The sequence below is a fragment of the Monodon monoceros genome, unplaced genomic scaffold (genome assembly GCF_005190385.1).
Source record: "Monodon monoceros isolate NGI ecotype Baffin Bay Population unplaced genomic scaffold, NGI_Narwhal_1 Super_Scaffold_5, whole genome shotgun sequence".
Lineage (NCBI taxonomy): Eukaryota > Metazoa > Chordata > Mammalia > Artiodactyla > Monodontidae > Monodon > Monodon monoceros.
In genome coordinates this window covers 78541124-78554136 of record NW_021703782.1, presented here as the reverse complement: position 1 = coordinate 78554136, position 13013 = coordinate 78541124, and the positions used below count along the sequence as shown (strand labels likewise).

The following is a 13013-nucleotide window of genomic DNA, read 5'->3' as shown; positions in this document are numbered from 1 at the left end:
CTATTCAACTGTTATCTACTTCCCACATTATTGAGAATTTAAGGAGCTTCCAACAATGCTATAAAGAAGTTTTTCTGTGCATACATGTTTTTTTCCCTCAATAGTATGAATTTGGGGGCTGGTGGTGACAGAGGCTAAGCAGTGGGAGTGCCCAAAAGCATTACAGGACTATCATAATACATGGCTGAGATTCATAATGATGACCCTAATACACAAGGAGAAAAGGTGAGATCATATGGAAGTGAAAATGCATTTCAGAAAGATTCCAATCCAAAATGGTTAACAGTAAGTTTTGTAATTAAAGGGCTAAGTTTCACAATTCCAAATGTGTATCACCTGGTACTGCCGGACAAGGCATTATAAATTTTCATTAACTTCCAAAACAGAATATTTTGGGTCACATTAATAAAGTTCACTTTTTCACTACAATACTAACCTTATATTATTTACACAGTCTTCATGAGCTTCAGAAAGTGTTTTTATGTGCTTTGAAGATATAGGATCAAAAAGCAGAACTTCAGTCTGTTCACAAGCAACTGTCAGCACTGACCTGGAAGCAAATGACACATTTCTCTTATTTAGTTTTTTAGCATTCTCTGGTTATTGATATTCAACTATTTATAACTACACAAGTTATAGATGAATAACTTCTTTTTGTCCACATTAGTAGCAGATATTTAAAAGACTGACACTACTCACTGTTGAAAGTAGTAGTAGGAAATGGTACTCTCATACATTATGGTGAAGTGTAAACTGGTGCAGCTTGTGTGGGGAGTACAAGTATCTATCAAAATTTTAAACATGCATACCTTCTGACTCAGCAATTTTTTTCTGGGAATTCAATCTAGAGAAATAATTATTTCTAAATACAAAGAAGCACATTTAAAGATATGCTGCATCGTAGGGAGAAATTGAAAGTAACCTCAATGTACATAAAAGAAGGAATGGTTGATTACATAAACCATAGTATATAATACTTTACAATATAGTACAACATTTAAAAAGAAAGGGATAACTTTATGTGGGTATGAAGAACTCTAAAACATTTTTAAATGAGAAAAGCTGGTTGCAGAAAAACATGCAAAAATGAGGCAACTTAGGAAAAAAATCATATACAACAAAATTAGGTATTTCATCATTATCTATTAAAATGCACTGAAAAGGTCTAGCATATACCCTACCAAACCAGTTTGATATAGTCAACCTTAACCTTTTCCTTTATGGATTTTTAGTATTATCTCTTGTTTCAGCCCTTTCCTATTACAAAGTTGTATTTTTATAAACCTTTTATAAACCCCATTTTGATTTCTGAAAATCTACTGTCATTTATTTATTTTGCCTTAGTTTTCTGTAGGTGCTGATCTTTCAGATTCAGACCTAGCAAATGAAATCCTGAGTCTTTGAAAGTTCAGGTCTTCTCAATTTATAGTTCCAATAACAAATGGTATTTTTACACTTTAAGATTAAAGTGCATAAGATGGATTTTTTTTTTTTTTTTTTTTTTTTTTTTTTTTTTTGCGGTACGCGGGCCTCTCACTGTTGTGGCCTCTCCCGTTGCGGAGCAAAGGCTCCGGACGCGCAGGCTCAGCGGCCATGGCTCACGGGCCCAGCCGCTCCGCGGCATGTGGGATCTTCCCGGACCGGGGCACGAACCCGTGTCCCCTGCATCGGCAGGCGGACTCTCAACCACTGCGCCACCAGGGAAGCCCTAAGATGGAATTTTAAATGGCCAAATTTTTCTATTCAGAACAAACTTTTTAGGTAAAGTGGGGAGGGAAAAATTCTACTAAATTGAAATTTTTTCCATATGTAGTAATCATGAAATTATCCTTTAAAGGGTGTCTGCATAAACCCTTTTGTGAGGCATCTGGATTTCAAAAGTTTACTAATATGTGAAGGATTTTTGTAGGATTTTTGTGCTAGTTGACCATGATGAGTAAAAGTATTCAAATTAATATATGTAATTTTAGAGGATGTATAAATAATCATTTCTTTTTGTTGGTCAGAAGAGTCATGAAATGAAATTTACTTTTTGTGCATAAAAGTAATGAATCAATGATTCTGGGAGAGTCTTAATCTTAAACATTGTACATAAGAGACCTATTAAAAAAAAGAGAGACCTATAAAACTGATAGTCTTTTTAATTAATTTATTTTATTTATTTTTGGCTGTGTTGGGTCTTTGTTGCTGTGCGCGGGCCACTCTTCATTGCGGTGCGCAAGGCTTATCATTGCGGTGGCTTCTCTTGTTTCAGAGCACAGGCTCTAGGCACGCGGGCTTCAGTAGTTGTGGCTTGCGAGCTCAGCAGTTGTGGTTCGCAGGCTCTAGAGCGCAGGCTCAGTAGTTGTGGCGCATGGGCTTAGCTGCTCCGCGGCACGTGGGATCTTCCTGGACCAGGGCTTGAACTCGTGTCCCCTGCATTGGCAGGCAGATTGCTAACCACTCTACCACCAGGGAAGTCCCATTTTTTTGGTTTTAATACCAAAAAATCTATTACAATAGATTACAATCTATTTTTGTACATGGCATGATTTGTAACTTTTTAAAATGGATGTCATTTGTCCCAACATCAAAGCCTATACTTTTCTAAATGCTATCTTTATCATACACAAGTTTTTTGGGGGGACTCTATATTCTAGTCTATCCAATACCACCACAGTATTTTAATTTCTAAAAGGTTTGACAAGTGGCAAAGCAAGTCCCTCATTGCCCTAATAAACATTTTTTTGGGGTGCTAATGTCATACTTTCTCTTTCAAATGAATTTTAGATATAGCATTATCAGGTACTACTAAAAAATCTTGTTGGTATTTTTATTGGGATGCAGTAACTTTACAAATTAATTTGGTAGAATTTATATCATACAGTATTGAATCATCCCATCAGTAATATGCATAGTTTCCCACATATTCAAGATTTTCTTAGCAAGAGTATTGTAACAATCCTTGGAACTTTGAACATCCTTATACATTTAGAACTGACTTAGGAAGTTATGTACACACACACCCACACACACAGAGATCCACCTGTGGGTTTTAATTGAGATTGTAATAAATCTAAAGAAAAGTTTGCATAGAATTGACATCTTGACAATATGGAGTCTTCCAATCCTTGAACATGTCATATCTCCATTTACAACAGAGATTTTCTCCATATGCATCATGCCTATCTTTTGTTATATCTATTCCTGGGTACTTGAGGTTTTTTTGATGCTTTTGTAAATGTTCTTTTTAAAATTGTTTCATTTGTTGCTGGTACACAGAAGAGTAACTGATTTTTAAAATATTATTTATCATCAATCTTGCTATTTTATTTAATAATTTATCATAGGTTATTTTAGGTTTTCTTTGTCAATAATCATATCTATAAACAGTTGCTTTGTTCTTTTTTTTAATATAAATTTATTTATTTATTTTTGGCTGCGTTGGGTCTTTGTTGCTGCGCACCGGCTCTTCTCTAGCTGTGGTAAGTGGGGACTACTCTTCGTTGTGGTGTGTGGGCTCCTCCTTGCGGTGGCTTCTCTTGTTGTAAAGCATAGGCTCTAGGCACATGGGCTTCAGTAGTTGTGGCATGCGGGCTCAGTAGTTGTGGCTTATGGGCTCTAGAGCACAGGCTCAGTACTTGTGGTGCACGGGCTTAGTTGCTCTGCGGCATGTGGAATCTTCCCGGACCAGGGCTCAAACTCATGTCCCCTGCATTGGCAGGCAGATTCTTAACCACTGTGCCACCAGGGAAGTTCCTGCTTTGTTCTTTTTAATACTTCTTTTCCTTGTTGCACTGGCTAGGACTTTCGTACAATGTTGAATAGAATGTTAATATAGCGTGCACTCTTATCTTGTTCCTTATCTTCAAGAATACATTCACCATTTCATCATTAAGCACAATGTTTGCTGTAGGGTTTATTTGTTTTGGTAGATTCCTATTATTGGATTAAAGAAATTAATTCTCTTCTACTTAAAATCTGCTGAGTGTTTTTTTCCATTAATATACATTAAAGTATATAAAACAGTTTCTAACACTTATTGAAATTATCCTATAGTTTTCTTTTTAATATGTTAATGTAGTGAATTACATTAATTTATTTTCTAATGTTAAATCAATCCTTCATTTCTACCATATTGCTAGATTCAGTTGGCTAAAACGGTGGGTTCACATTTCTGGCTACCCTCCATTTGCAGATCTTGGCCCTGCAATTTCCTCATTGCCTCAATTCTCTAATCCCTTCAAACATAACTTTTTATATCTTACATTAGATATTTATGTTTTTCTCCAGCTTTTCTAATTATTCTCAGTTGGAGGGTTGGTCCAAACCATCTACTCCACTACTGGAAAGCTACAATCTCTACTTCTTGTATCAGAAAATATGTCCCCCTTTCATTCTGAATATTGTTTATTTGGGTATTCTCTTGATCAATCTAATGAGTGTTTTTCATTATTCTTTGTCTTTTTGAAGACAGATTTTTCTGTTGAGTATTTCTACTTAATTTTTAGAATTTCACTAATTTTACTCTTTATTGCTGTATTTCTTTCCTTTTACTTTCTTCAGATTTACTTTACTACAACTTCACTATTTTTACTATTTCTTAAGATGGACACTTAGCTAACTAATTTTCCTTGTCTTCCTTTCTAGTTTATTAAAGATTATAATTTTCCTACTGAGGATTTACTTATATCCCACAACTTTTGCAACGTGGTACTTGCATTATCATTTAGTTCTAAATATTTCTAATTTCCATTATCATTTCTACTTTGACTTATGAGTTATTCATAAATGTTTCTTAACTTGAAAATACATGAGGTTTTTCTAGTTTTCTTTTAGTTACTAATTTCTAGCAATCACATTATACTGAGAAACTACTTAATGATAATCTTTTGAAATATGTGGCCTTACAGGAGAGCAATTTTTAAATCATCCTTGTATGTTTGCAAAAAAAAAAAAAACCATGAGGCAGTTGTTACATATAGTCAAATGTGATATTCAAAAAAAATTAAATATTCAATAGTAATATAAATTAACATGAATAAAAATTTTAAAACATTAAAAAATTAAACTAACCTATAGGTTATAAAAATGCTTGCCAAGTGGTATTACTTCTAACTCAAATTGTTCATCAAATTATTCTAGTAATTCCCAATCATTTATTAATTTTTGGAAATTGTAGCCATAATCGTTTTTTTGACACAGATGCTTTTGTCTGAACCATGAACTGCCACAGGAAATTGCATAAAGCCCCTCCAAGAATTTCCACGTTAAATAGGTAGTCATTCATATAAAACACACTTATGGTTACCAAAGGGGAAAGGGAAGGAGGGAAGGATAAATAAGGAGTATGGGATTGACAGATACGAAAAACAGATAAGCAACAAGAATTTACTATATAGCACAGGGAATTATATTTAATATATTTTAACAACCTATAATGGAAAAAAATCTGAAAAAAATATAACTGAATCACTTTTCTGTACACCTGAAACTAACACAATATTGTAAATCAACTATACTTCAATTTTAAAAAATTCCTCATAAATAGGTAGTCATCAAGTAACCTGTAGACTTGATAAGTAAAAAAAAAAGTCACTCTTAATAGCAACAGAATTGTTCATGGGAGATGAATTCTCTTTTCAGCTTTTGCTGCAGTTAACAGTAAGTATATTAAAATTTTTTTGGCCCTTATAATGCTTGCTGTTAATTTTTATATTCAATTACATTAATAACTAAGTCACAAAATAATTTATTGATATATCATATTTAATGATATCAAACCTAATCCCTCAGCCCAAATGAGACATAATGTAATACAGCAGTTAACAGCATAAACCAGAATACAAATCTTTTGTGTTTCATGACCTTTCAGCTTCTCAGTTCTCTCAACTAAATGTTTCTGGTAAAGAGACTACTTATGTTGGCAGTCAAGTTCATTAATAGAGTGTTATTAATGTCCATGGTGGGCATGTATTCAGTGGCTTTTGGCAAACTTATCCCACTAAATAAAGGTGAAATTCAGTAAGAATGATAAAAATAGGGAAGTACATCCCAGGAGTCATTCATCCATAAACCATTCTCATAGACCTCATTCACCTGCCATGGATTGTATCCTGCAATGGGTATGCACACTTTGCCAAGAGAATTAATGTTTGGATGGTGCCTGCACTAGTGCCATTACTCTCATCAGACTGCTCTTTTCATCTCTCTGGATCTCCCCAGAGGCTGCAGTTCCCACAAATGACCATGTGAGAATGACTGGGAGAGTGTGTGAGAAAGGCAGGCAGCCCCACACTAAGGGGAGCCAAATGGTCACTCAGCATTTGCCTATGGATTTTTTTTGTGTGTGGGAGGATACCTGGCATGGGGAGAAGAGCCTTAGAGTGGATGCTAAAGGTCTCTAGTAAGATGTTTCTTGGCAGGTTGCTGTGCCAGTTCTTAAATCTTTAGTTGCTATATAATGGGTTACTGAGAGATCCTATGGAAGGTGCTTAAGCACTAGGAAGGCACTCAGTGAGCTTGGGGCAGTAACTAACTACTCAACCACCATGGATATATATTAATATTTTAACAACTGGTACAGGTGAACCAATGTGTACTAGCTGAATATCAGGCCTGAATGCAGTATTCTATACATGCCCTTTAGAGCAAGATTTTAAGTGGTGCTGTTTCTATCTTGTGTACCCTTATGTTTGTGTCTGCCTGCTTAACTGAGGTATGCTATAATGTGTATTAAGATCATCCCCTATGATGATAAATTTTTCTCTTTTCTCCTTGAAATTATCAATTTTTGATGTATATAAATAAAAAACCCTCAATTTCAGAACTGTTTTATCTTCCAGGTGAATTGAGCTATTATCATTATGAAGTAACCTTCTAACTCTAGTAATTTTTTTTTTTGCCTTAAAGCCTATTTTGTATATTAATATAGCTCACCAGCTTTCTTTTGTTTAGAATGTTTGATATGTCTTTCTCTATCCTTCTAGAATGTGTTTGATATATCCTCTCTCTTCTATGTACAAGAAGTACTAGTACTTCTATATTATAATTAGTAATATTTGGATTTATTTTCAGCCATTCTTTGTGCTTTTTGTTATACCTTTTCTACTTTTTTCTCCTTTCCCTTTCTTGACTTTTTTTGGAATTTTTTCTTCTCATTCCAAAATTTTTTCTTCTACTAGTCTGGAAATAATATATTTACTTGTCTTTTGGTGGTATGCACACATTAAAGCCTAAAGTTAATATATCACAATTCTCCCTCAAAAAAAAGAAAAAAGGAATTTAGAGCATCCTTTCATAATTTATGCTATTGTTGTCTACTATTTTAGCTACATCTTTGTTAATCCCAAAAGAGAAAATCAGATTTAATTTTACATACAAATTTTCCACTTCCTTTGTTCTTCATTCCTTCTAATACCTCTGACCTTACAGTTCTGATTGGGTGCATATGTATTTATTTCATCTTTGTTCTTGACAAGAACAAAGAACCTATCTTTGCTAGGTACAGACATCTAGATTGGCAGTTTCTTCCAGCATAGTAAAAAATAATCACGACTGTCCTCTAATTTACATGATTATTGATGACTAATTGGCTTTCACTCACATAGTTACTCCTTTGAAGGTTTTTTTCTCTAGCTTTTATGATTTTATATTTGTTGTCCTGCAGTTTCACTACATGGCTAGGGAGAATTCCTGCTTGGGGTGTGCTGGGCTTCTTAAATCATGGTTTGGTACCTTTCTTCAATTCTGGAAATCTCTCAGCTATTATTGCTTCAAGTTTGTTTTACCCTATTATCTATCTCATTTTCTTTAGGAACTGACCAAGTACATGATATGCATTTTCTCTCTACGCTTCATGTCACTAAGCCTCCTTCATATTTTCAGTCTCTGTCTCTCTTGTCTGCATTTTGGATAACTTCTTCACTTCTATTTTCCAATACACTAATTTTCTCTACAGCAGTGCCTAATGTGTTCTCATAGAGTATAGCCTAAGAAAGTCCTATATTATCTAATCTATTAATATCATATTTCCTTTTTCAAAATGTCATTTTAGGAGTTGACAGATTTATATTGACAGTGTTGCTATTGCTTAAAACATTTTTGGAATTCTTTAGAAATTACCTTCTAGTCCATGTATCCTTTCTTTTTTTTTTTTTTTTTTAAGTGCCAAATTCTAGTCTGGTCTCTATCAAATTCACAATTTTAATTCTTACCTTCTGTATCACCTCTTCTTTTTGTACTGAGAAGTCCTTGTGACAGTGGTTACGGTATCCAGTAAGCTGATTTAACTCATATATGACTGAAGGATATGAGAAATCATTTCATTTAACACAGTTTGTCATTTTATATAAAACCATTTTAAGTCCTATAAAAATCTGAGGTATATTAGTAGACGTAGTCAAAAGACTAAAAAATTAAAACACTGAACCATTTTCACCTACCACCTTGACATAAATGAAAAAGTATGGCAATGTGCAATATTGGCAAGGGTATGGGAAGACAAGTACTTTCATATGGGACTGACAGGAATAAGAATTGGTACAGTCTTCACAGAGGGCAGTTTAATAATAGGTATCCAGAATCTTCATAACCTTTGACTCATTCTAGGGACTTACCATAAGGGCATACATAAATCTAAAATATCTGTTTAGAGAGAGTTTATTTAAACTAATGAAAAATCTTAAATAATGTTGTAGAAATATATTTATTAACATAAATAATTTGTAATATATTATACGAAAAAAAGCAGGCTAAAAAATAGTTGATTCTATCTTTATGTTAAAATAAACATACACAGGGAGTTCCCTGACGGTCCAGTGGTTACGACTTGGCACTTTCACTGCCATGGCCTGGGTTCAATCCCTGGTCAGGGAACTAAGATACCACAAGCTGCATAGCATGACCAAAAAAAAAAAAAAATTTTTTTTTAATAAATATAATAAACATATACAAGAAAAAAATTCCTTAGATAGCCATTCAATCTCTGGGATCATAAATGATATTTAGCTTCTTTTAGCTCATTTACTGCCAACGTTTTCTAAAGTACATGTTAATTGCATAATTACACATTATCAAATTATTTTAAGTACTAGAGTACCTAGCCACCTTTACAAAAATGTTACTATAGGAAAATGTAGCCCAGATTCAAACAAGAACTATCAGTAATATACTCCTCATTCTAATAGCACTGGCAATGAGAATTCCTTCTTCATAACTCATTCTATCCCTCTCACCCTCTACCTAAAATCCCACCTCTGAAGAGTAGAAATAGCTACTTCTGAAGGCCGGAGGTTGGGAGGAGAGGAACTGGGATATGTTGAAGAAAGGAACTGAAGGGTTATGAGGAACAGACTCCTGGTATTTTGGGAGAAGCTTTAGGAATAGGGCTTGAGGAAGGAAGTGGGGAGAGGAGGTTCCATGGATAAACTTCAGCAAAACAGTTTCTCCCCTCACCAATTTTCTCTGTATTCAGGTGCACAGTCACTGTTACAAGTCAACTGCTATAGGGAGAAACCCCAGAGATCCCAGAACTGAGTCTGATTAAGAAAAAGCATTTGCAACAGTGAAAGGAAACAGGGTGTACTCGCTCAGTGATTCCAGATTCTGTTGCTTTGTTCCTTTGTTAGCACATTTTATGTCTTTCTTCAGCCCAATTTTTTACTTTGTTAACCTATCTTCTTTCAGCTTCTCTAGCATGATATGCTGCTCCTCCAACCACAGGTCCTTTGACATACCAGTTCCTCCACCTAAAGTATTTCTATCCCCTTCCAAACACTATCTTGACTAATTTATCTTCTACTCATTTTTCCAATCTAGGTCAAGTGTCACTTTCTCAGGGAAACCTTGAAAACTCTAGTCCACAACAGATTCTTTCAAGCCTGTATCACAATTTGTAAATATACATTAAGAAATTATTTAGTATGGTTATTAATGTCTAGTTGAACCAATACGTCCCAAGACCAATGAAAGCGGTGCCATTAGCTGGTTTGCTCACCACTGCCACCTCTGCCTCTGGAGCACCGCAAGTGCTCAACAAATATTGGGTTGGCCAAAAGGTTGTTCAGCTTTTTCTGTAAAATGGCTCTAGTAGCCCTTAGGTGTCTTTAACTTCATTCAAAACAATTTTGTTAGATTGTATGTGACAGCTGTCATATCAGTGTGCATTTTTAAAAAAACTTATCAAAATTGATGAATTTTTGTGTAGCCATTTTATTATTGAAGATGGAAGAAAAAAGCAACATTTTCGTCATATTATGCTTTATTATTTCAAGAAAGGTAAAAACACAACTGAAATGCAAAAAAAGATTTGTGCAGTGTATGGAGAAGGCGCTGTGACTGATCAAACGTGTCAAAAGTGGTTTGCGAAGTTTCATGCTGGAGATTTCTTGTTGGACGATGTTCCATAGTTGGGTAGATCAGCTGAAGTTGATGGCCATCAAATTGAGACATTAATTGAGAACAGTCAACGTTATACCATGCGGGAGATAGCCGACATACTCAAAATATCCAAATCAAGCACTGAAAATCATTTACACCGGCTTGGTTATGTGAATCACTTTGATGTTTGGGTTCCACATAAGTTAAGCAAAAAAACCTTCTTCCCCGTATTTCTGCATGCGATTCTCTACTTAAACGTAATGAAAACGTTCCTTTTTTTTTTTTTTTTTTTGCAGTACGCAGGGTCTTTCACTGTTGGAGCCTCTCCTGTTGCGGAGCACAGGCTCTGGACGCGCAGGCTCAGGGGCCATGGCTCACGGGCCCAGCCGCTCCGTGGCATGTGGGATCTTCCCAGACCGGGGCACGAACCCGTGTCCCCTGCATCGGCAGGCGGACTCTCAACCACTAAGCCATCAGGGAAGCCCAGGAAAACGTTCCATTTTTAAAACAAACTGTGACGGGCAATGAAAAGTGGATACTGTACAATAATGTGGAACGGAAGAGATCGTGGGGCAAGTGAAATGAACCACCAACAACCACACCAAAGGCTGGTCTTCATCCGAAGAAGGTGATGTCGTGTATATGGTGGGATTGGAAGGGAGTCCTCTATTATGAGCTCCTTCCAAAAAAACCAAATGATTAATTCCAACAAGTACTGCTCCCAGTTAGACCAACTGTAAGCATCACTCAATGAAAAGTGTCCGGAATTAGTCAACAGAAAATGCATAATCTTCCATCAGGATAACGTGAGACTGCATGTTTCTTTGATGGCCAGGCAAAAACTGTTAACAGCTTGGCTGGGAAGTTCTGATTCATCCGCCGTTTTCACCAGATATTGCACCTTCAGATTTCCATTTATTTAGGTCTTTACAAAATTCTCTTAATGGAAAAAATTTCAATTCCCTGGAAGACTGTAAAAGGCACCTGGAACAGTTCTTTGCTCAAAAAGATAAAAAGTTTTGGGAAGATGGAATTATGAAGTTGCCTGAAAAATGCCAGAAGATAGTAGAAAAAAAGGATGACTATGTTGTTCAATAAAGATCTTGGTGAAAACAGAAGGCACTTTTTGGCCAACCCAATATTTGCTGAACGAGGGAGGGAATGAATGAATGAATGAATGAACAGCTAAGCAAATGACTAAGAATCCAGAGGCCTTGATAGGGTAAGAGTTGTATTATCTATGTCCGCTCATGGTGGAACCATGTGTAAATTTTTTCCTTTGATTGCTGTTGAACTTGTCCCTGTACTCACAAAACAAAGTTTAAAAAATATATATATCACTTTGAGCCTCCCGCTCCAGCTCCATGGCCCGGACAGCTCCCTCCCTCCCTCCCTGCCCTGCAGCCAGATGCCTGCCCTCCCCCCTCCGCAGCCCCCCCCCCCCACACACAGAGCAGCTGCAGGCAGCCGCTGACTTTGGAGGCTGAGTCATCACTACAGAGTGGGAAGGGCAGCAGCAGCAGAGAATCCAAACCTCAAAGGTGGTATCACAAAGTACCTTTTCTCCAAGTTGGGGGCTCAGAGGGGCACCATCATGAGCAACGTTACCACTGTGAAAGAAGGTTGGGTTCAGAAGAGGGGAGAATATATAAAAAACTGGAGGCCAAGATATTTCCTTTTGAAGACAGATGGCTCATTCATAGGATATAAAGAGAAATCCCAAGATATGGATTTACCTTATCCCCTCAAAAACTTTTCAGTAGCAAAATGCCAGTTAATGAAAACAGAACGACCAAAGCCAAACACATTTATTATCAGATGTCTCCAGTGGACCACTGTTAATAGAGAGAACATTTCATGTAGACACTCCAGAGGAAAGGGAAGAATGGACAGAAGCTATCCAAGCTGTGGCAGACAGACTCCAGAGGCAAGAAGAGGAGAGAATGAATTGTAGTCCAACTTCACAAATTGATAATATAGGAGAGGAAGAGATGGATGCTTCTACAACCCATCATAAAAGAAAGGCAGAAAACATCTTACTCCCCTCCTCAGCACAACATTTATATGTGTGGAAGAAATATGTTAACAACTGCCATTTGCAAAAACTGTCAGCCAATTATCTTATGATATGCTATTATATTGGCGTGGATGGTTTTTAATCAGGTGAATCTTAAACCTGTCATTGTTTAAGACCAAATAATTGAAACATCACTTTATTTCAGTGTTTCAGCAATTAGCACTGAATGTTGAAAGGGCTTGTTAGGAAGTTGTGATTGATGTGCCGTCATACTACTTTATATAATTTGCATTTTTCCCTTATTGTTTTAATACTATTTTAGAAACTTGGAAATAAAGTGTTTTCCCTAATGATATGGTCCTTTTCTATTTACCATTCTATGTTCTCCTGAAAGCAGAAGCTGAAATGGCTCTGGTGTACTTCATGCTTGGTGCCCCAGCCTCACTAATGTCAGCAGGAAAGCGAACAATCTTGCAAGTTATAGCTTTTTATTTTGGTAGCTGCTTCTGAGCCAATGAGGGAAACAGATTTTTTCTTCCCTCAGTGCTCCAGAATAATAAGCACCAATTTATATATTTATAAGAATTGTAAATTATGGTTTTCATTGCTACAGAAAATTGAAAAGCAACTCCCTATT

At 36.0% G+C, this 13013-nt stretch overlaps 1 protein-coding gene across 2 annotated transcripts in view; it reads right to left on the bottom strand.

The window, feature by feature from the left end:
• Window positions 1-13013, bottom strand: part of DCAF10 (DDB1 and CUL4 associated factor 10) — a 53131-nt gene that overhangs the window by 38224 nt on the left and 1894 nt on the right. Inside the window, exon 2 of one of the 2 annotated variants that reach the window (XM_029201959.1) lies at window positions 437-550. The exons of the other annotated variant lie outside the window; for it this stretch is intronic. Within the exon in view, the coding sequence (XP_029057792.1) occupies window positions 437-550 (114 nt within the window). The remainder of the gene's footprint in view (window positions 1-436; window positions 551-13013) is intronic. 2 annotated transcript variants of the gene reach the window in all.